A 23,388-nucleotide genomic window follows, 5' to 3' on the forward strand; every position below is an offset into this window, starting at 1 on the left:
TATAAATATTAATGTTCTAAATATTAAACGTCTCTTTTACATTTCGCTGTCTCAATTTCGCCTACTAGAAGCTTCAGTTATTTCTGTCATTCTTCCTTTACATTCGACTTATATTTTAATTTTTAATTTTATTACACACACACACACACACAAGGAAAAATAGTTTAAAAAATTCTTTATCTTTGCAAAAATATGTATGCTTATGCTTTCAAAATTTGTAAGACGAGATTACTTTTTAGAATTAGTTAATATTATATAAATATAACTACTTATTAGAAGCAAAGACAATAATTATTTTAATAAAGAAATCGTCGCGTCGTGTAATTTCGTGTAACATTCCGTAAGTTATCATACAGAATTTTTACGCAACTTAGCATTTTTTTGCAATTTCGTAATACATTAAATTTTACGAACTTTACCTGCAATCTTTTCAATCATATTTGTCGATAGGGAGAGTTTTTCACAATTTGCCAAAGTTGCCAGCGCGTTGTCCATCTTTTCTATTGGTGGCCATTGAAAGCTCAAGATTACTTCTGTCGCCGCAGTTGCATTTTGTTGATTCTCTTCCTCCCATCGCCGTATAGCTTCTTTGCATGTAGTTGGCTTTGCCGATGCCATGGTTGATTTTCCAGATGCCATGGTTGTATCACAATAATACGTCTTCTCAACATTGGTAAAAACTTCCAAAAAATCTAACATTTTTTTTTATTTGTTACATTTAATTTAAATATTATAAAATATCTGTCAACACACATATACGTCTCAATGTGTCAATATTTTCATTTTAATATACAAATAACATCATAGAAAGCATGAGATGCATAACTGCAGAAACATAATTGATAACATGGTAAAATGTTTCATTACTTAATTACACCATTAATTAAAGAAGCATAACAATTAATAACTGCACTAATTAACGCTGAAACGGTTTCAATATCCGAGTTTAATTTCTTCAGAACCCAATTGTCAACTATTCATTACATCAATTAGCAAAATTAAATATATCGCAATTAGAGACAATGTGTTTTCATGCATTAGCATATCATAAACGAATGAAAAAATTCGCATTTGACGATCATAAAGAGAGCTTGTAGGCACGTGCAGCTATTCTGTATTATGTGCGTATTATTTTATCTTGTATATAAATGTACACAACTACCTGGTATAAGCTATCAACATTGACAATAAGAATGTTCAATTTCACATTTTGTATTTGCATTAATAAATAAAACTGGAGTATATGCGCAAAAATCAACAGCTGATCCAATATACTCTCTCTTTGCGTTCTTCATCGCTGGTTCTTTAAAGCCCAAGAGGTTCAGGTAGCATCCTGTGTACCAATACTGTCAAGTACACGTGCAACCGAGGTTACAAGAACCGAGTACTTGTTTTCCTTGGTTGCGTGGCAATCTGCCATGGTCAGAGGTTTGCAATATCTGGCACCAAGCAAAATAATCGATGCACAAAGCGCATGCGTCTGGAACGAGTATTTGTTAACCAAGTGTCTACATACTAATGATTTACGATAGATATTGGCTTGGAAAAGAAGCAAATACAATCCAAAAAAAACCGCATGCCAGACATGCGATCGATAAGCGATGATGCGCGGTAATTCCTACACGTGTTAAGGAAGCAGTATTAATAACAATTATTGGAGCAATAAAAGTAACTGCATATTATTGGATCTACAGATTGGTAGCTTTTTATCGTTTATAACAAAATTTAGCATTGGAAAAACGGATTATATTACAGATTCAAATAAACAGATTTACTTTCGTTTTTTTTTTAAATAGACAAAAAGCTATTATTTTTGTTTTAATTTTTTAAAAATTAATATTAAATAACTTAATAATTTAATTTAAAATTTACATTGATAAACTTATATGTACATATAATAAATAAATTTATACAAGATATACTATAGCAAGAAAGTTCTCGAAAAAAATAAGTATAAGAATTATTTGAAAATTGTTACCTCAAGCAGTAGTTTTTGAGATATTGAAGATATGAATATGCCAATTACAGACTTTTTAGATGGCACTTCGCCTATCAGCTAAAGTGCACGTTTACTAATATTATAGCACATACAACTCATGGACAGGTGGCCATAATTTATATTTAACTGCATATTTAAAATTGGTCTCATATTCCAAAAACTACTGCTTAAAATAAACATTTACGAATAACTTAATTAATTTTTTAAGAAATTTCTTGTTATAATATTTTGAGCAAAATTTGGAAATTTCTATTACCAATATGTAACAATAAACAATATTAAGTAGTAATATCTAATATTTTATGTACTAAAGTATAAACTTTAAATTTATATTATATACATATAAATTTAAATTAATTTGTAGGACAAACGCATGTATTATTGAATATGTAAAGGATATGATATGTTCGTGCATTATGTGAAAACTTATACAAATACATAATCAAACAAACAGAAAACTGCTTATATGATAATGTAGGATTAAAGCAGAAGTTTTTCTCAGCATTTTATTAACCAAAAGGACTGGCAGTATTGTCACGTCACGTATTACAGCGAGCAGACACAATGACACTTTAATAACTAAGTTACATTCATAGTTGTAGGGAAATGCTAATGGCACAAATGAACAAGGAGATTCATCGGCGACGTAACTTTAAATGTGTCTTGAGATGGAAGTACCTTTTCACTTTGGTATTTTGATTAATTTTCAGATAAAAACTTGATACTAATATTTAATTAAATCACATATATTTTTGGAAAGGAAAATTACGCCACCGAGATTACACAACGCAGCGATCTCACAGGAAATATGAATTAACAACAAATAAATATATCAGTAATATATGTATAATAATAGATTATACAGTGCGATACTCATGGGGCTTACACTGAGTTAGCTTAAATTACAAAAATACGCAAAGGCACTTGGTAAAAATCTTCAGTTCCTCGGCTGAGAAACATTTCGGGATAAATCCTTAAACTCAAAGTTTACATATTGTGTCCGTCTCTCATTTGACGCTACGATCGAATTAATTGCGACGATGGTAACAACGATAACGAAGAATGCCGAAAGAAACTTCTTTAGTTTTATTTGGATCATCAAAAGTCATAAATACCTTTCAAAATATGTTCATGCAACGAGAGAAAGGAAGTCCGTAATTTACTACTGTAATCCGAAACGTTAATTTCTCGTATACATAGTGTAGAGACAATGAAATATTCACACGAGAAGGGCAAAGTTGCACGTCATTCGCGCATTGTTCCCGTCATGTAGATGTACAGTATTACGCACTCAGATTTTACACAACATTCGTATAATTCGGATACACAGGCATAGAGATCGCAGAAAATAGACAGCTTTTTATAGACACTCTTCTTAAAGATTCGAAAAGGATATCTCTCTTCAGAAGACTATAGTTTCGGGTACGTACACCACCGCTATACCCATTCTCTCGCGGCGCTCAAGAAGAAAACACGCAACATGATAGATTTCATTTCCATTGCGGCAGAATACTGCACTTAAAATGCCGCATGAACTATGGTATGTACTATATCAACATCGGTATCACACATAAAATCGTATAAAATAACAGATTGCAAAATAATTGATAGAATATCCGATTAACAAAATCACGGAGTCAGACCTCAAAGCGGTAATCAATCGTTACTTGATGCGCGATTGTATAATAACTTTTAATGTATCTGGAATTGAAATACGCATCGATGTAATTATATACTTTGAAATTTAAATGATAAAAATTATGCACGCACGGGCGCGACATATATAGATTCGCTCAATATAAGCGTAGGAAATATTTTAGCAACATATATAGGCAGCTTTACACTATATTTTTTCTAAATGTAATAAACACCTGTTTATAGGTATTAAAGTAACCTCATGACTTTTATATACAATTTAATGTCAAGTAACATTAGCGTATTGCATCAAGTTGGCTTTATATATACAATACCGGGCTGCGGAAAGCCCATTGGAACGCGAGAAACTAATGGCACAAGCGAATTTAGCGACGCGAGAATAGTGGCGGTATATTCTGTTTACACAACGATGTAACGCCGTTATGTGGTAAAATCGACACTCGTCAACGGAGGGATTAAGGGATGTTGTACATACACGTTGGGTATATTTGTATAGAACATGCTTACACAAATATACGCTTATATCATGTATGTAAGTTTCGTATATACATGTACTAAATAAAAAGATTAATAATTGGTCTTATCATACAGTAAAGTCGTAAACTTAAGGCGACTAATTCGCACCATGGTCCGGTTTAAATTCTTTTCTTATCGTCACACGAATTGATTTGAACTTTTGATTGCGCTATTATGGGCCATTAAATTCAGCATCATTTGTAATTATTATACATAAAGCTGAAATGCGCGATATATAAATGCCCATTTTACTAGAGTTTCCTCTTTAACAAATAGAATATTAATAAAAAATGTACAAAATAAGCAACGATAATTGTAACAAAATTTGTCAGAACGTTAATTTCATTAATCTCAAATTATTGTCAAAATAAGACTGCATATAAATTGACACAAAATATATATGATCTAAATATCCAGCATTGCTTGAATGTAATTTAATAGATAATACTTAATCTTTCAAAAAAAAGGGAGGTCGAAGTTCGTGCCGTGAAAATGACTGAGAAGCAACGCTCAGTCACCTGGGACTGAAAGGATTAATTACTCACATTTCTCAGAAGGTAATTCTAGTTAAATGAGTATGGAATCGAGGGATTTTCTCCCCAAACTCAGTGCGCGTTAATTTTCACTAATTGGCACTTTGTTAACCCGATGCTAGTAGTATCCATTGGTCCACGGACCAATTCGCCCGTTCTAGGATTACAAAATACTCTCACAAACATTATCAGTAGCGAAGACTTGACGTTCAATTCTAAACATTAAGGTACATACATATTGTTGACTCGAAGATGCATCCATTCAGCACATTCACTACATTCTCACGATCCTTTCCCGACGGAAATTCCTTCAATTCTGGAATTCTAATAAAGTTCCCGTCGAGAAAGAAGTTTCTCAAATTATGCCATACTTACGTGACTAATAAAACAGTAGTCCAGCAGCTCGATTGCGATCTTTTTCTATCGCAGTGACTTAAAGTACGTGGAGGTTCTCGCAATTCTTAAATTTGCTATCTTCTTTGCCGAAAAGCCAGGTCAGCATCTGTCTGGCTTTCATACTGGCGCGCACGACGCCTCTAGATTTGTACCAATGAGCACTACCTTCGCTACCACCGCTGTTTCGATTCTCTTGGTTACTCTGGACCACCTTTAAACGGATCTGGTTGAGTATTCCAACAAGGAGCTCGTCGACGTTGTGATTGATGCCCACCGACACTTCGATGAACTTTGCACGGTAGGTACATGCCAAGCATTTCCCATCTACAATGTACAGTCCGAAAATTCGAGATAAAGGATTACAATTTAAAAGGAGTTTTTAAATTATTATTGTTTAAGTCCTCTATTGCTATATCTTTAACAGAAGTACAATAATAAACAACTAAAATATTGTTGCTCTTTTTTTAAATAGAAGAGTCAAAAAATAAAGTTATATTAAGTATAAATATGTTCCTTCAGTCTAGAATTCGTCACTTTTTAATAATAATAATATAAATATATAATAATATTTAATAATAATATAATAATATAAAACATTTTATTTTATGACAATACATTCATGTAAATTTTACAACCATAAAAAGATTAATTATCTGAAATAGACATCATACGCGATACATACACACTGAAAAAAAAAATTACGAAATTTGAATAAATGTTTGTTTAAGTAATACCAATAGGACCATTTGCTTACAGAACATAAATATTTATTCGATTTAAAAAAATGATACTTAAATTAAGTGTATTTTTTTTAATTGAACAAATATTTATTTACTGTAAGTGTAATAGTTCCATTGGTAATATCTAAACAAATATTTATTCAAATCTTGTGAATTTTTTTCAGTGCACGTGCACGTATATACAGATACGGTAATCCTATTTTTATTGTAGAATTTGCCTGATATACAATGTCATGTTAACTGAACGTTCAATTTTATAAAGTGTCACAAAACCGTCTATCCATGAAAAAATGTATGTGTAAAAAAGAAAGATGTTCCGCCTCTTACCCTGGGGCGAAACCACTCTGGAACGAACCAAATCGACCTTGTTCCCGACCAGAATAGCCGGTCTACCACGAAGAAGATCTTGATCATGAAGTCGAGCGAGATATTCTTCAGCCCTTTGAAAGGACGCCTTGTCGATTACTGAATACATTACGACAAAGGCGTCTGGCAATGGCATTTTTTCCAATTCGATCTGGACAAATCAAATTTATTTAATAAAATAAAAATTTTATTTACTTATGTATTTTGAAAAAATAGAATAAGTAAATAAAGATTTATTTAATATCATGCTTTATAGCATTATATCATAAGTAAAATGACTATTCTCTCTTCTTACTTTAAGATTAATGATGTTTAAGAATTTAAGCTCGCTTTCTTCACCATTCAGCATCACGAAAACGGATTGCTCACTTGGCACATCTGCAATGAGAAAAAAAATAAAAGATAAAGATATTCTAGAATAGTTTTTACAAAGAATTTTCAGATTCAACATCTTAAAACATGTGCGAAGATAAAAACGGTAAATACATATCATGCAGATATAGATATATCATTATAAAAAAATGTTTCTTTAAAATCGCAGGCAAACTATAATTATAGTATATATTTTTTCGAGGAAAATTTTATATTAAACGAACCGTATTATATCCTTTTTTAATAAATAATAGAAATTCTCTCCCTTAATTTCTATTAAATCTTTAAATAAATAATTTAATTAATTTTGATTTTATTTATTTTGGTTTTACTATGTGTTATATTATTATAATGTAGTAATAATGTAGTAATATTATAGTTATAATATAATAATATCTATTAATGTAGTAATAATATTAATAATGTAATAATATCACAACATTATTGACGTACGCTACTAACTACTCTATATTCTCAAGCGCTTCATATTCTTTTCAATCATCAAGAAAAATAATAAAAAGAGGAAATAAAATATTATCACAATTCGCCAATTCATTTATCTCTTCTTCTCGTTTAAAATAAATATGATGAAAAAACAATCAAAGCTGTAAATAAATCTGTTTCTTCTGCGAGCGAGAAACTATTAGAGCAAGGAAACGTTCTCATAATTGACGCGAGAGAGAGCCGACGTAATCTTATGGCTCTAAATGCGTCTACGGGCCGCCTGTCAAGAGCAATACCGATTGATTTTAGCTTGCTAACGAAATATCATCCGTGACGTCAGAGAATCGTTCGAGTGTCGTTGTTCTAACCAATTTTTTTCGGCTGAACGATTCTCGCTTCTCTAGAGATGCAGTTCCACAGCTACTGACAGGAGTCATAAATAACGAACGTTTCTGCCAGCGGAGGAAGAATAGAGTAAGGAACAGTAAATACTACAAATAAATCTTATCGTAGAAATCTGTGCACAAACTTATATTCATTTATCTTCTTATTTGAAAATTGGAAAAGTTTAATTGCAATTAAAATAAAACTATTTGTGAAATCAGATTATAAAAATTAATAGAAGTAGATGTAGATCTTCTTTCATTTGTATAAAAAATATACTGTACATAACAGCAAAAAGGAAAAGTTTGATATATTATAAAAAAAGATATCCTCTTTTTTTGTATTCCATATACGTATAACATGAAAATGCGATTCAAGTTGTAAAATATCTCGTAACAGTCAAATAAATGAGTTAATAATTTAGTTATATTGAACACGTTTTTATATAATCAAATATTTCTTGCTACTTTAAGAATTATTCTCATACACATTTTACATATAAAATATCTCAGCTATTGTCTCTTTTCTACACTCAATAATTCTTATTCATTTTCCTTTCTATTTTGAACACTAACTTATGCGTAATTTATATACAGTGAGCGCAAAAAGTATTCGTACAGAGAAAATATTTTTTGAAAAAACTTTATTTTTAAAAAGTAAATATTATCCAGCGAGAATGCGTCATCGAATTGATGTCGAATCGATATAAATACGATGATTTCAACATAAAATTGACGTCAATTCGATTGATGATCTCTTGTTGGATAAATAATTAACAATTTATTCATAAAAAATAAAATAAACTATATGTTTCTTAACATTATATGTACCAAAAAAATGTGTATTAATTATACAAAATATATCATCTGAAACATAAGCGAAAATTAAAAACTGTATTGTTTGAATGCTCAAAAAGTATTCGTACAGACGAGAAATTTAGCTTCTAAAATCAGGAATACATACGAAGCTCATTTGTTTATGTTAAAACAGAATATATTCATTGTATAAAATTGCTAATTAATCTTTATTTTCTACAAATAAGATTCTTTTATAACAAATTTCCTTGTACGAATGCTTTTTGCTCTCACTGTATATACGAGCGGTAGGTGACATACTTAAATGTAAAAAGTACGTATATTTTATTTGTTTGGAGTTAAAAGAATTTTAAATAATTAATTTTCATCAGATAAATTGAGATATGTTATTACAGCATTGCAACATGTTTGATATGATAAAGATTGTATTTATAACAAAAACAGCCAACTTTAATTGTACTCCAACAAATATGAAATATCTCTAATTCGCGTCAGTTTGCATATTCTATATGCAAACTGACAAATGGCATTTCGCCATTTTCAGCAAATTCTATTCTCTTTTTCTTCTTTATTGCCGAGACGTTGTATGCGTTTACATACATTCGAAACAATGACATATTATTATTTTGTTAAATAAAACAGAAATAATTCAATAATAATTAATAAATGAGCAACTTTTAAACTTACTTTTTTTGGAAGTTAACGCATAGATGAAAAGAACATATTCTATTCATAATTAATAAATGTCGATTTTTTAAATAAAAAGTAGAAGAAAATATGGAGGGAAAAGTAACAAGAGAAAACACATAATGTTTTAATAATTAAATGATGTTTTAATAAGTTTTTTTTAAACAATCATCTACTACTGTCAGGGACAAGTGGCTGAAATTTTTATGTGCTTCCAACGTTACTGCAACTTTGGCCTTCAACGTTATTTTCCCGGCATTCCGTAATAAATTTTAAAAGTCGTAAGATGTTCTTTAAAAAAAATGTAACCGTAAATTAGCAACGTTGCATTTCACATATTCAGCTGTTGCCAGAAAATGGAGGTTAACGGTCAGATACGGTAGAGTCGAGGGACATGTATCTAGTTTCGTGAAAAAACATGAGAGAAGAAAAGAAAGAAAAGCTGGATAATCCATCTCTCGACCGCTCAAAGATGATGAAAGCATGGGGTAAGTCAGTGAACGAGAAAGACGCTATCCGCAACACACTAGTTGCGTCTTCTATCTTATTCGGTCATAGAAAGTCCGGAAAAAGCAAACATTGTTATAAAGTCAAAAAGTTGTAAAATTACGGAACTACGAAAGCAAACTAACGCTTGCAAATTTTTATGTAAATTCAACGTCACATTGCAAAAAGGATTATAAAATTGCGAAGCAAACATTAACATGAGATTGCGACGACTTCTACGGAATATTTGAAGTAAAACGTAGTAATTATACGTATTTTAATGAACATAATATTTTTTCGGGGTACGCAATAGTCGTGATCTAAACGCTGCATCGCTTTGGGATAAAGACGTATTTTCACGAGATAATTATCTCAATAAAATTACGCATACGGAATATAATGTGATTGTCGGTCAGGAACAAATTCGATTGATAGCCGTGACGGGAATATCATGAATACAAGAGAGAACTGACATTTCGAGGTTGCAAAATCAAATACGAATAAATATCGCAGAAATTGGTGAAACGCATTCGTTAGCGCAAGCGCGCCCCGCAATTTTCATTCGTGGGTACAAATTATTGATCTTTCAGACGCTCAAAAGAATTTACACATTTACGTTTTTAATTACCTTTAACTGTATAAAAAACTCACTTGTATTTTACCAATGAAAAATTCTCTCTTATCTCTATTCAATTTTTACGGATAATAACTGTTTGATATCGAATGTGTAGTCATGTTTTATTTACACATAAAATTTAATAAGAACTGTATTATCGGAAAGTAATCAAGGTTTATTTATAACAAGTTCACATTTTTAAAACTGTTAACTTTGATAACAAATTTTATCAATAAAGATCACTGTTACACGAAGCTTCAAGTAATTTAATTTACTGTAGTAGTATTGTTTATTTCAATTATTGTTCTGCTACTTCATTTAAAACATTTTTGATACCATTTCGAATTTTAAAATGTTAATTTATGCTGTTCATTTATTTGATACCTACTAAAATATCTGGCGTAATTATAAGTAAACGGTAATTATTACAGTAAATTCATTACAGATAAATAATTTGTAAATTTAAAAACTATTAAAATGCAAATGTAGAAATATCACGCAGTAATATATGTGCAAAATTTATATAGATAATTATAATTCGAGAGTATCACGAGCACCTATCATCAACACACTCATTGAATCTATCAATATTACAACACTTGCAATTTCCGCCACAGTTCACCCGGTCACCGGAAACACAGCAATGTATTTTTAAAGAGATAGTGAGCTAAGAAAAAAAAGAAAAAGACACAAGAAAGGGGAAGAAGTAAAGGGACTCAAACGAAGAGTGAGAAGGAGAACAGACGATGAACAGACGCGAACTCTCTATGATGTACGCTTATAGCACGAAGCGGACGCAAAATTAACCGCGGCTATTTCCGAGCGGCTTGTTCCTGCGTTTTTCTTTTTTATACCTTCGTGGAAATCGTTTCGTTTGCTTTTCGAGGCGGACGTATTCCATCGAATCGCACACACTCGACACGAACGTCGTTGATCCCTTTTCCATGCAAAGTCACGAAGCTCGTCACGGTTGCTGCATATCTGACTGTACAAAATGCTTTGCGCACATGAAATAAAATATGTATCCGAATGATATAGTAGAACCGTAAAACTTTAAAGGACAAAAATTTAAATTGTAGAAACTTAGAAAATTGACAATTTTGCGTAAAGAAAACGTACCAGGCTAACTTGAAAAATTCTACAGCTTATTTTTTTCGTTTGAGAAAATAACTTGCACCAAGTTGATTGTGAAATAATGCACATTAACAGTTGTTACTATACTATTTTACATTAATTACCAAATTAATTAAAATAGAAAACTGCGTTGTATCAACATGCGTGACTTATTCTTCTTATATAATATTAATTTTATTCAGGATGATATTATCGATACTTTCTAAGTAACAAAAGAACTTACTAGATTTTCATAACTTTTTATTTAAATTTGATCAATTCTGAGCATCACAATAAAAACTGATGGAGAAAATAAGAAATTATAATAACTTGTATCATCTTATTCTAATGAATGCAATTCACACTTATCTTATAAGAAAACCGTTTTATTATAATATCATATATCACAATTTTCCTAAGCAATTAATTGAAGCACGGAAGGAAAATGTGTAATAAAAAATAAAAGGTGATTCAATTAGATTTACATTTGAGATTACAAAGTGCACTCGTCCTCTGCTCTCTCGTTTGTGCATCGAGTCGCATCTTGACCTCGATCCCGATTTGCAGCAAAATTATCGCGTGAAACTTGACATCAGCCTAAATTCTTTTTACTTGCATCGATCGATGGTCTTTTGATTCAATTTCGATCTTGGATAATCTTAATTCATACGAAATGCAACAATAGAATGGAGTGTAACTGGAATAGAATCGTATATTCGGAAATTTTAGCTATACTGTAGTCAGACTAAAACTATTTTTGTCTCTATTTTCCCTGTCGCTTGTCGTTTTAATTATACGTTCCCTTTTGCTCATTTCATTTTAGAAGAATGTGGATTTTTACCACATCCATTGTTTTGATAAAAATGTCAGGTATATTATTCATTTAAAAACTTACACTGTGTTGTCATATAAGATTATATCCAGCTTTAAAATGACTGTACATCGTATTAAAAAAATAGCTTTGTCGTTTGTAAAATTATCTGATATAAAAGAATATTAAATAATTCTCATGAAAGCTCCAGTAGTTAATATCTAATAAAAAATAAGTTTATTTAAACCATTAAAATATTTTTACTATTATAAAATTTAGAGTACTTTATTTGTTAATTTATCAAAAACATGACTACATGTGATATTTAGACATTTGTTCTGTGACATGCCTAACATTATTCAAAGAAATAAGGAAATATCTTTCTGCATTTAATCCGTTTTATTAATTTTTATAAATAAACAAAATTTACGTATGTAAAAATTATGAAAATTTATCTAAAATGGTAAATAAATTCACTAAAAAATACAATTTTACATAAAATTCAATTATTTAAACACAAATTAAAAAATTTTTTTCATAATTCAAATAATTAAATCTCTTCATAATTTCATATTTTTAACATTTTTAAAGTTGTATCATATTTTAAGAAAGACCATAAATTTTTTAATCACTTTAGTGACATTTGAATATCAATTTCACGTCTTTGTTAAAGTTTGAGAAATTTGTTCCATCAAAGGTATAATATCCTTTTCCATCTGCCTATTAAATGGTCTGAACATAATTATGGCAATCATTATTCATATCGTATAATGATTCAAGTGACCTTTCGTGGTGAATCTTCCGCACAAGGTTTGTCATAGAGCTTTTTGCGTAATTGATTGTGGAACTGATTTCCGCTCCATTTTGCTTAAACTCATTTTCGCAAATCATCTCTTTTTACCCAAACCTCTACTGTGTTTACAAAAGTAAACATATAATGCAGGAAAACATTTATAAATATAAAAAAATAATGTTTACAAAACAATTGGATTGTAAATCGAAAACTTTTCTTGAAACAATAATAGAAATTGTCAAGAGCGGTGCACAAATTATGAGCTACTTAATTTTGAAATCTATAATCACTAGGTATATAATACAATTGCAAAACCATAAATAGTAATTCAAATTAAGATGTAATTTATAATACACAATATTGATGTATCAATATAACAACGTGTTAGTGTATTAATTAGTGTAATATAATCAGTATGGATTGTTATTTAGTTGCTATAATGATATTCATCAATTAATATATAATTAAAGTAAATGCTTTTATAAATCTTAGATATCAAATTACAAAACAGAGATAATGTAATAAATAGTCATGTGTCTTAGATTATGAGATAAATTACAGAATGTCATATAACCGTACTATGCGTAGTTAATGGGCATAATAAGCTATTATAATGCCATTATGTATCTGGGCTATAATGTGAACGTAATTCATATGCATGCACGATTTATCACTCTAAACACAATTATAATTTGAGTTTAAAATATATTCGCAAATATATTTAAAAATGCAGGAACACATCATGTGTTCTCTTATTATAAATCATATTCTCATCACAGAATAATTTATATCAATCATAGAATAATTTATATCGCAACATCGACGATTGACGAAAGAACGGTAGTCAAGTTGTATATATACAGTGATAAGCGAGAACAGATTCATCGACATGCTAGCTATAATAGAATTCGATAAATGTACACCATCACATAGAGAAAATAATTGTGTGCGAGCGCCATGATTAAATTATTAATTAAATTACGGAAGCATTAATAATAAAGGTAATCAACTGGAGAATATTAATAAAATGCATTTCCGTACGTATAATTAATAATGGATTGAAGGCAAATTATTTTTCTTGAAACAACATGTTTTATTTTCAGAAAAAAGTTCTTTCTCTTACTGATTGCGAGAGAAATTGCGTATATCTGAAAAGCTGAATAATTATTCTAAAGAGAGAACTTCTAAAAGAGAAAAATCAGAAGTTGAAGAGACGAGAAACACAGCCAAAAGCCAACCCGTTTTACCTCGATTTACCTCCGTTTTATTTATCTTTCTTAATACTAATTGGTATTTACCGGTCCAATAAATTTTTTCAATTACGTGAAAAATATTTGTTATAAACAATTTTTTACAACGTTACACAATTTTAAATCATAATTTTATTCCTTGCATTTTAATCCTTAAAATAAACAAAATTGTTCAATTGTATTAACTTTAAGCAAAACTTTCAGAACAAATATCAGTTAGGGTTAAAAATTCTAATTTATTTATATTGTTTCACTAGTAATTATACAGTGATTATTTGCGAATATTGAGATCAAATTGTATACATTTTATTTATTTTTTTTTAGAAAAATCTTGCTTATAGTTTACTTAATAAAAAATGATTACAAAGTAAATAAATCTTAGATGTTTCTAATTGACATCAATCGCAAAAAATCAGAACGAGGAAAAAGTATAATGCAATAGGAAGAATCATCGCATTGCAAGAGGAAACGTATAAAGAAACGATTAAAATTGTTAACATTTAAATTGGGGCACGCCAGAAAAATCAACATTTATTCTTAGTTTCTTAGCATTTAACGTGGATCACTGTGTCTTGTTCTCAGAACCTACTCTTCACGACAAGGAGAAATAATGTCCACTTTTACATTTCGTTAATTCGCAAACAGAATATTGTACAATTTAATCAACATTAAAAATTCCATTTTTTCCCTAATGATAAAGTGAAGTTATATTACCGCCGTAATAGAATATTTTCGCTGCGAGTTTTATATTATATATCTAACATCATACGTTTGACTACAATATGTAAAAAGTTTCTCGCAGGAAGTGTTACGAGAGTTACATCAAGGCTCATCACGCTATCATTTTGAACCACTATCTCCGCGAAAGCCACTTGCCTGCGCGCACTAGACATAAATAGAAAATTCCATTACATTGGGACATAAAAAAAAGCACGAGAGAGAAAAAGAGAGAAGGAAGGAAGAGAAAGAATAGAGGGCGCGGATTTTTTCTACCACGCGAGCATATCCCATTGTTTGATAGCTCGCACGAATATCGATCGTAATAGCGCCGGGTGACGTCGCCGAACGAGGATTGAATGTGTCCAACTGGAACAAAGCCTCGCCCGTCTCGCTTATCATACTCTAACACCAATGAAGGACTCGCGATGAAGTTTTTCAATGAAAAGCAGATGCTGCGAGGGGATATCAGCTTGAGAAATTTTGCATAATTAATTATGATTTGTAAAGCAAAAATTAAAAAGGATTTGCAGCAAGCAAACATTTTTCGTAAAAAAGATAAGCATAAAAATTGATCTGAGTAAGATTACCTGCACCTACTTCAATTATTTGATATAAGATATGATATAAGATATAACATATACATAGTTACAGTTTAATAAGCAAAGTTTGTTTCTTTGATCAACGATTGTTCAATAAAGGTCGAAAATATAATTACATTGTAGTAAAATTAATGAAATTAATGTTAATATTAAAATAATAACCGATTAATATTCATTATATTTCATTATATTTTCTATATTTTTTAATTGTGGATGAAAAAAATATGATAATTAAAATCAATGACATGTGAACAATAAGAAAGTTATCTCGCATCCGTTTCAACAAGTGAGCGTAAGAACAGACAATTGGCAGAACAACGATCATTCACATTGTTATCGGGGCGGTATACTGTCGTCAATCCAGATTTGTACGAATTGTATTACACGAATTGTACTACACGAGATATCACTTCAATAATCAATATCAGATGACGTTTTTATAAAATAATACGCACGCTTCAAAGTTTTTACGTGATGAAAGATCCAAAGTTTTACAAAAAATAATGAAGATGTATGAAGTGATTAATAATACAATTTTTTTATAAAAAAAATACAGTCTATAAAATCAAAATTTCAGATAAAATCTGAATTAATGTTTAATTTTTGGAATTTTATTTTAGCTGAGTTATTAAACTATCTGATATTATAAAAAAGAATGCGAAAAATGAAGTAGATCAATGAAATATTTGCTGAGGAAATATTTATATTAATTTGTACAAAGATTCGGCTGTAAAGTATTTACTAAGCAATTCAATAGCGCCCCGTATATTTAATTTAAGATATTTTAGAAGTTATCTTTGACATCGATGCAATTTATAGCAAATTACATTACTGCAAACTTATGCTACTAAAAAATTTAATTATATTGTTTTTTATCTATTTACATCCGAATTATATTCGTTTTACATGTTATGATAGTTTAAGTTTTAAATAGTACAATAATGAATATTATTTTATATTTAATTATAAAGGATAAACATATTTTTTATTCAAACACGTTATATTTTTTTTTTTACTTTATATTATATGTATATTCTCATTTTTTCTGCCATTCCTTCTGTTCCATATTTAATTTTAAATATTATGTTAATATTAGAATAATAACCGATTTATATTCATTATATTTTCTATATTTTATAATCGTAGATAAAAAAATCAAAGTTATTATATGAAATGGAACAAGGAGAAAAGGTATTATATGTATAATCAGACACAGGGTATTCATTCTTTTTTCTGTCAAGTAGGTTAATGATATTTTATTTGATCTCGTTCCAAGATATCGACTTAATCGTCGCTCAACTGCAATCAATTTATTCAAAGAATTACGCGTATCCCAAATAACTTATAGAATTTAGGAAGCCGGAAACTATGTGCTGCTCAGACGGAATCTGATGCCGTCTTTCACCGAGTGTGCAATCGAAATACACACTAGAGACCGTCGCGTAAACTCACGCGATATAACGGGACGATCGAAATGTAAACTGTTAAAAGTCACCGTAAAGATTATTTGCTACAGAATCAATTAAGAAATGTCCAATGATTTCCTTTGTGTAATCGTTTCTATGTGAATTCACGTTTATATGACATAGCAATAAAACATTCCAACGAGAAGTTTTATCTTCGCAAACGAGATTATATTTATAAATTTCTTATCGTATTGTGCTTTTACTCATTAAAGGCTTATATGTATTTGTCAGAAATCTGACCATACTAAATTCATCATTGAATACGCCATATGTTTATATAACATTTTTCATTTGTGCACCTCAATTTTTTCTTATCAAAGATTTTGTTAAAGAAGAATATAAAATATCTTTTATATTTTTTAATAATTTCTTTTATATATTTTTAACGATTAATTTTAAATTTTCTATAATAACGAACGTTTAGATACTCATATCAAAATAAAATTTATTTGATTCTAACAATAAAAGAATAATAACAATAGTAAAGTTGCTCCTCTCTTAAGCTTAAAATCGCATTTTTTCCATGATTTTTACAATATACCTTATTGTAAAATTATATTATAATGTCTTATACTATGTATCATAGTTGTAGGAGACTCACCTCTCTGTCTATCGTAGGCGTTTATACACTCGCTGGTCATAAACTGACTGATTAAGGCGGTTTTTCCAACTCCTCTTGTACCTAACATAGCAACATTATGCGAAGCTACTTCCTTGGGAGGCAGTCGACGTTCCTCATTTTGCTGATCGGCAGGCGCTAAAGAATTCGATCTCGATCTTCTTCTCCTAAAGGAATCTCCTCTGTTGACAACACCTATCAAATATAAAGCAATCGTTAAACATTATATAAATAAAAAAATATGCAACTGTAATTAAATTTTTATATTTACACATAGAGAAAAAGTAAAACTCCAAAATAATTATCATACAATAACTTAATACAAAGATTTACATAAAAATTAATTAATAATTGTTAATAAAAGAAATAAAATAATATGTAATTATATAATCGTAACTATTTGTTCTTAATTATTTTTGTGTCGATTATGTTTGCAAAAGGCATATTTTAATAATATAAATAATACAAAAACGATGCTATGTACGTGTAATTGTTATTTTTTTGAAAGTCATAAAGTAAATAAAATAAAAACCCGATAACAAATAAACGATAACAACAATTTTTTTCATATATACTTTATTTCGTTTATTTCAAATATATTTTACTTCGTTGTCAAAGACAGCCATTATAAATCATCAACTTCTTTTTTTACATAAATTCTGACTCATTGTGTTCCTTTCTCTATATTTCGTAATCCTCTTTTACTTGAATATTTATGTTAATATTTAGTTCGTTTATGTATTGATCGAATACATGTACCTTTTCATATTCACGTGGTTTCCGGTGTTCAGAACACATTGTATATTCTAAACACCAACGTGCCCTTTACAGCGCGTTGACCCCGGTTAATCTCACTAATACCACACTCTACGTGGGCATCATTCTAATATATGCTTGGGATTGATGGAAGAAATGAGCATAGGTGGAATGGTCGAAATTCTCAACAGAGAATTTCATCTCACAGTTAATAACGCAATTCTTGTGAAATATATGAAATAAATTTCACGACTTTTGAAAGGATAACAGCTATACGTACATTACTCGGCTTATATATTATTGGATATGCTTTTTGTAAATGTACTCCATACAAAAAATAAATAAAAATTAAAGAAACTACAATTTGTATTGTTTATTATTATTATACAATCATATATATATTATTTGCAGAGTATTTATAAAACATATTTATAAAACATACTAGAAAACATACTTAATATGATTCATGTTTATTGTTAAAAACAGATTTACGTTTACAATTCATTGAAATCTATCTTGAAATATTTAAATTTATCATGTAAGCCTAATATTGACACAATAAATAAAAATTAATAATTTAATATTTTTATTGATAAAAATTATTTGCTGTTTAATCAAAAAATAGAAAGAATTTATTGATTATTTTTATATTCTCTCTCTGGAAATTATCTTTTCTGAAAATCTATCAACTCTGTCTTGATAATTAAATGCATTTAGAAGTTTAATGTAACGAACGCAAAGTTCCGAACTTATACAAAGATCAACTGTTTCTAAGTAATTTATAGTTTGTACATTTGCGTGGAAATGAATGGCAACGTCATTTGAGTAATGGATTCACAGGGTCGTTCTTAAAGCTATTATCGATAAACGTGATTTAACATGAAAATTAAATCGATATGTATTCGAATTTGTAAATAATCCTTAAGCAAAAGTAAACTTTGGCTATTGAACACGCTTCGTGCTAATGCATTTGCTTTGCATTAGTAATTGCACGTCAGGTTGAACTAGCTAACAAAGCAAAAGTTGCACACCTGTGTACAGCGGTTGTTTTCTATACGTTAAACATGAACGCATACACATAAGGCATTGATTTATTTTAAATAAAATGCTACTTATTCTCTTAGAAATTAAATTTAAATAATTAAAAAATTAAAAATATGAAAAAGATAAGGAGAATGATAAATGAAAGCACATGTATACGTGAAATAGTACAAAAAGTTATTTATTTTATTAGATTTGACAATCATTTCATTTTTATAAAATAAAAAATTTAAGAATAAAAAAGCACAAATCTAACACGAAAATTTCAGAAATATTCAAAAGTTCATAGACCTCAAATGATTCATGAATCCATTTTATCTGTGAGGTGATTCATACATCAGTTTTGTATCATATGTACGAGATGACTCAAATCCAAGTCTTGCGTCTGACGAAATTACGTGTTGATTGAAGCGAAATATTCTGAAATTCTGATTGCTGTTTCTATGTTAAAGATTATGCATTTTAATTTATCTCGTTGTTTTCGCGTTTAATTAAATTCTTAATATTATTTTATTTCTATACATGTATATAATTGCATACTGAATTAAAATTGTTATAGAAATTTTTTATTTTCATTAGTTTTACGTAGTGATATTTTTTTATTAGTCTAACATTAAGATCAATTATTAAAAGTAACACAATTGTATATATATTTTTAAAAATTCATTCTCTCTCTCTCTCTCTCTCAATCCATAAAAAGAACTTTTTTGATCCTTTTTGAACTTGTTCGAATCCTTAAAAAGAATTTTTTGCAGATGTTTCTCAGCAAACAAATATGTTTCATATTAAATTCGTTTTATTGCTATTAAAACTTAATAAATATCAATAAGAATTACTTTTGCTATTGTACCTTCAATTTTTAAGAAATAAAGTTAGATTGTCGAATCGAACTGCCAAAAAGTTCACAGGCACCTGTTATAAAGATCACAATACACGCGTGTAAAGCTCCTACTTGATAACATAGGCCGTATCCGCGTGCACATGTGCACGTGTATACGCCGATGTCAACGTGCGGCTGTCAACCGTTAGGAGAACAACGCGCGTCCTGTTCAGCGACTCAGAACACCGATATCCCGTCCGTTCGTCTGTCCGTTCCTTCCCTTTGTCTCATACCTTTGTTAGCGCGAAGTTTAGTCCGACATGTGTGCTACTTGTGGCGTATGTAGATGTATGTACGAATGAATGAAAAAGAGAGAATCGATCGTGCTAGAGAGAGAGAGAGAGAGAGAGAGAGAGAGAGAGAGAGAGAGAAGAGAAACGGAGAGAAAATTGGACAGCGTCAGACAACTCGTAGGGACAATCCGATTTCCGTTCCGACTTCGTTAAATCCGGAAGAATTTCGTATCACATTCGAACGATAGTTGAACGATAGTCGAACGTTAGATGATACGACAGCATTTCTCTCTAGGCATCATTTACTATTTTTATCGATGGCAGCAATGCTGCAGTGGTACGATTTAGATGAAGAACTTATATAGTATGTGATATGTAATAAATGACATGAGAGATATTGAATTATTATTAAATATAAAATGACACAAGAAAACTATTTTTATATATACAAATAATAAACTATTTTAAACAAATACCAACTTTGAAAAATTATTCTAGATATTTTCTGATATTAACGATAATAAAGGCTTTTGATGTCATTTATCATGATAAATGTTATCCGAAGAGATTTAAAAAATATGGTTTCCAAGTAAAATGCCATTTATTAACTGTAACATGATTTTCCATGGTTCAATTATAGAAATGTATGAAATATTTTACTGCACACGTAGCTTTGATAAACGTATATCGTTATTTGTGTGATATATAATCGGATTGAAAATAGGTGTCGATTGCAGTACACCATTGATTACTACAAGGTAATGTCAGCTGACAGGAACGTGCTGCGGGTCGCTGCGGGACCGTTATTTTCCACGTGCTTTTGATAAAAATATCACGCAGCGCTCGACTGAGCTGCTACGATATATCGGTGCAAGCTTTTGCAAAAGTAAGTTATTTCCCAGTGAAAAATGGGGAAGCGTCCTGCTTTAACTGTGCGTTCGTTCGCGCGCTGCTTGGTTTTCTGACGAACAAATAGCTGGCACGACAAACACGATACAGGTACACCGATTTGACCATCGAATAGGTGAGGTAAATTCTATTAATAAAAGTTTAAACGTTCGACGTACGATCGGCTGCCAAATCGTTTTGCGCGTACTTAGACGTGATATTTCCGCAGTAAAAATGATTTGCGAGAAGATTTCACGATACAATTAATCATCATCTTTTAATTTTACTACCATTTGATGTTATTACAATATACAGCTAAGTGTTTGTGTGGATGTAAATGTGCACGTGTGTCTGCAACCTGCTTTTGAACCGTAACATTCATTGATCCAAGATGTGTAAAGGTGATTTGTAAGCATCTCTTAGACTTTGATGTTGTTTTTATTAAATAATTTTATGATAACTTAAGTAGAAAACTCTGTGTCAGAGATTTTGGAAATAGAATAACCATAGATTAATATCTCTATATATTGCTACATTTATTAACTCATAACGTATAGATTTAAAATAGCTTCGCAGTTTAAAAGCGTTAGAGAATTTTTAGATTTAAAATGGAGCTCAATATATATCAATATATGTGTATACATATATATACACAATATATAAATAGCATGAATTTTTATATCTTAAAATCTTTCGGTTTAAGAACGATTTCCGCTTCCATTTAAATTTTTTTTATATTTCAAGATATCAGCGTCTCTGAATCAAATATATTCAGAACAACTAGAAACAAAATTTTGCGAGACAAATTCTTTAGAAATTCAAGAATAATGTAGATGGGAAATGATAAAACAGTAATATATAATCAGTACAGTTTCATTTATATAAAAATCCATGTCACACACTTTGATATTTCAGCTATATTTAAACATCATGTGGTACGTTCTAAAAACTTCTGATGACACATATTTGGCAGTCACCAGAGATGATAATCGAGACACTGACCATCTCGTTGTCGTCATCTCTGCCGTCGCCTACTCATTTTTTCCTGTAATGTCGGCTATCTGATGGGTTATCGGCCTGAAAGTCAGTTTTATGGCAGGTGAAGCGTGTTATGGAAAGCGCACCGTTGTACTTTTACACACTCCCGTGCTCACAAAATCGAATTATATTCCGATCGATATACAGCAAAATCAATAGAAAGAAAGAATGAAGATATTGTTCCCACCTTTTTTATACATATCGCTATTTTTCGTTTAAACATCATAACCAAAAGATTAAAATAAAATCTCAGAGCATAGCGTTTCTGCTTCGCGTAAAATTATTATTTAATAAGATCGTAGATTATATGAAATAGTATTAATTTAAATCGGGATTCGAAGTTATTAAATTAAATAGCTTTTATATTAACTATTGAAATAGTTATTATTATAAATAAATTAATACTTAATAAAAACATATTTACACAGTAAATACATTTGTAATCATTTACAAATATATATACATGCATATATAATTATACATTAAATTAATTTTATTAAAATGCTGATGTTATTTTTTCAAAATTGAGGTCTCTAACGCAACGTAAAGTACGATGGTATTTCGGACAAGAAAGAATGCAGAGAAAATTAGATAATCGAACAATTCTAAGCATAGCTAGTTGCAGAAGCTACGATGAAAATGTCGAAACAGTAAGAAAGGTAACCAGCTTCTTTTCTGTAATCTCGTTTGACTGAAAACTGTTTGCTTCATTTGTCTCCGATATCTACCTTTGGAGAAATTGGATGGCAGAGAAGACGGATATATCGTCAGCAATCAGACAAATTATCGGTAACCTCTCTTGGACGACAAATATTGTTCACTTAAAGTGCGAAGTACCGATATTCCGTATTCTCATAATACGCTCAGAGTACTCTCAGAATATTCCATCCTTTTCAGAAACTAATAATGCGCGCATTTGTGTACATGTATATTTATTTTGATGTATTGTATTTAGTCTATGGCGTATTCAATATTTTTTGCGCAGCAATAAGTTCTATAACATGAAATATCGTGCAATAAAATATGAAATAATAATAAAAGACAGAATATTGATGTTTTCTTCGTACATACTGCCAAAGGGAAATAGACAAAGGGCTCAGTTCAATAAATGAAATATCTTACTATATGTTATTATATTAAAAATTGATAAAGAAGATTGTTGTTTGTATTT

The 23,388-nt window shown here is 29.9% G+C and overlaps 1 protein-coding gene across 3 annotated transcripts in view; it reads right to left on the reverse strand.

The window, feature by feature from the left end:
- LOC108766731 (dynein light chain 1, axonemal) overlaps positions 1-23,388 on the reverse strand; it is a 45,207-nt gene that overhangs the window by 1,617 nt on the left and 20,202 nt on the right. The window contains exons 4-8 of one of the 3 annotated variants that reach the window (XM_018516226.1): positions 17,364-17,576; positions 6,502-6,584; positions 6,168-6,357; positions 5,140-5,424; positions 420-680 (exon numbers count right to left, since the gene is read on the reverse strand). In XM_018516226.1, the coding sequence (XP_018371728.1) occupies positions 420-680; positions 5,140-5,424; positions 6,168-6,357; positions 6,502-6,584; positions 17,364-17,576 (1,032 nt within the window). Of the gene's footprint in view, positions 1-419; positions 693-1,159; positions 1,692-5,139; positions 5,425-6,167; positions 6,358-6,501; positions 6,585-17,363; positions 17,577-23,388 lie in introns of those variants that run through there. The other 2 variants (XM_018516225.1, XM_018516224.1) reach the window with 2 other exon arrangements.

The sequence above is a fragment of the Trachymyrmex cornetzi genome, unplaced genomic scaffold (genome assembly GCF_001594075.2).
Source record: "Trachymyrmex cornetzi isolate Tcor2-1 unplaced genomic scaffold, Tcor1.1 scaffold61, whole genome shotgun sequence".
Taxonomy (NCBI): domain Eukaryota; kingdom Metazoa; phylum Arthropoda; class Insecta; order Hymenoptera; family Formicidae; genus Trachymyrmex; species Trachymyrmex cornetzi.